The sequence below is a fragment of the Chelonoidis abingdonii genome, chromosome 11, assembly GCF_003597395.2.
Source record: "Chelonoidis abingdonii isolate Lonesome George chromosome 11, CheloAbing_2.0, whole genome shotgun sequence".
NCBI classification, from domain to species: Eukaryota; Metazoa; Chordata; order Testudines; family Testudinidae; genus Chelonoidis; species Chelonoidis abingdonii.
Window position 1 is genome coordinate 21,332,029 of NC_133779.1, and position 1,613 is coordinate 21,333,641.

Sequence of the window (1,613 nt, forward strand, 5' to 3'; positions counted from 1 at the left end):
AGAACCCAGGAGTCCTGGCTCCCAGCCCCCCCTGCTCTGACCCACTAGCCCCAACTCCCCTCCCAGAGCTGGGGAGAGAACCCAGGAGTCCTGGCTCCCAGCCCCCCTGCTCTAACCCATCAGCCCCAACTCCCCTCCCAGAGCTGGGGAGACAACCCAGGAGTCCTGGCTCCCCGCCCAGGCAGGGGTAACTTGGCACAAAGATCCAGTGAAATGAAGGGGGCAGAGGAGGGATATGGGAGCACAACAGATGGTACCTCAGTTCTGAAGAGACCCCCCACCACACGGCATGGCTGCACCATCCCCTTTAAGCCAACTCAGGGGAGCCCCCTTGGTGTGTGTGGCGAGCCAGCCCCCCCCCTCCCAATCCACTCCCCTCCAGCTGCTAACTATTGCACAATTGTTAAGATGGGGGGGCCCCGGACACCCCCCCAGAGGAGGCCACGCTCCGTTGCCACCGGGGGTTAAGACTCCGTCGTCACAGTTTCAGAAGGGGAGTGAAGGTGGGGGCGGCCGGCCCCGGAGGTCTGGGTTCCTGGCGTGGCTGCCCCGGGCTTTGGCAGGCTGCGGAAAGGGAGGGGGACGCAACACGGGGGGCAGAGAGGGACAGCGCTAAGTGGCCAGACCTCGCTTCTGTAAACTTTCCACCTCTTTGCTTTGCTTCAGTTCCTTCATCCTGTGGGGGGCATAGAGAAATGGGTGGTAAGGTGGGGGGGTTCCCGATGACCCCCCAACCCATCAATCCCACCCCACATCCCGATTCCAGCCCTGGGAGCATAGACGCCTGTGCGCCCTCCTACCTTTCATCCCACACCACCCACCATCCCCTACCTAAGCCAGATTCCCACAGGCAGCTCCTCCTACCCCACTCCTCTGAGGGGGGGCCCCCACCCCTGTCCTCAGCCACCCCGCCTCCCCCCCAGCTGCCATACCTGTGCCTGCAGCGACGCAGGAACCGCATGATCTTACGGGCAGCCTGGTCCTGCTTCTTCGTGAGGAAAGTGCCCCTGGGGAGAGAGATGGTGCTGAGATGCAGCCACCTCTGGGGTGAGGCAGCCCCAGCCAATGCCACCTAGATCTGTGGGATCTTTTCATAGCCAGAGGTGACAGGAGCCAGTAGGGATGGGGGAGCAGCCCCCCCTGCTCTAACCCACCAGCCCCACCCCCCTCCCAGAGCCAGGGAGAGAACCCAGGTGTCCGGGCCCCTACTTCATCTTCTGCTGCATGGCGGCGGAGGCCCGGTGCCCCTGTTTCAGCTTCTCGTACTCTTTGTAGCTGCGGTAATACTGCTGGATCAGAACCGCCGCCCGGCGGCTCTGCTGGAACTTCTTCTGCTCGTAGTAGCTGCGGAACTTGCTCTGGATCAGAATGGCCGCCTGCGTCATCTTCTTATACAGGGCGTACTGCGGGGGAGCAGCGGGGTCAGCGGGGGAACCCAGCGCCGGGGAGAGAACCCAGGAGTCCTGGCTCCCAGCCCCTCCTGCTCTAACCCACCAGCCCCAACTCCCCTCCCAGCGCCGGGGAGAGAACCCAGGAGTCCTGGCTCCCAGCCCCCCTGCTCTAACCACCAGCCCCAACTCCTCTCCCAGAGCCGGAGAGAGAACCCAGGAGTC

General features: G+C 63.7%; 2 protein-coding genes across 3 annotated transcripts in view; both read right to left on the reverse strand.

Annotated features, from left to right (window-relative positions):
- LOC142047433 (calmodulin-binding transcription activator 2-like) overlaps nt 1-1,538 on the reverse strand; it is a 22,800-nt gene extending 21,262 nt beyond the window's left edge. The window contains exons 1-3 of one of the 2 annotated variants that reach the window (XR_012656695.1): nt 1,210-1,538; nt 933-1,007; nt 56-676 (exon numbers count right to left, since the gene is read on the reverse strand). Coding sequence is in view for 1 of the 2 variants with exons in the window: in XM_075070429.1 (XP_074926530.1) it covers nt 613-676; nt 933-1,007; nt 1,210-1,385 (315 nt within the window). In the remaining variant the exon portion in view is untranslated. Of the gene's footprint in view, nt 1-52; nt 677-932; nt 1,008-1,209 lie in introns of those variants that run through there. The other variant, XM_075070429.1, reaches the window with a different exon arrangement.
- Nucleotides 1-1,613, reverse strand: part of CAMTA2 (calmodulin binding transcription activator 2) — a 34,501-nt gene that overhangs the window by 27,699 nt on the left and 5,189 nt on the right. The gene's annotated exons all lie outside the window — the stretch shown is intronic.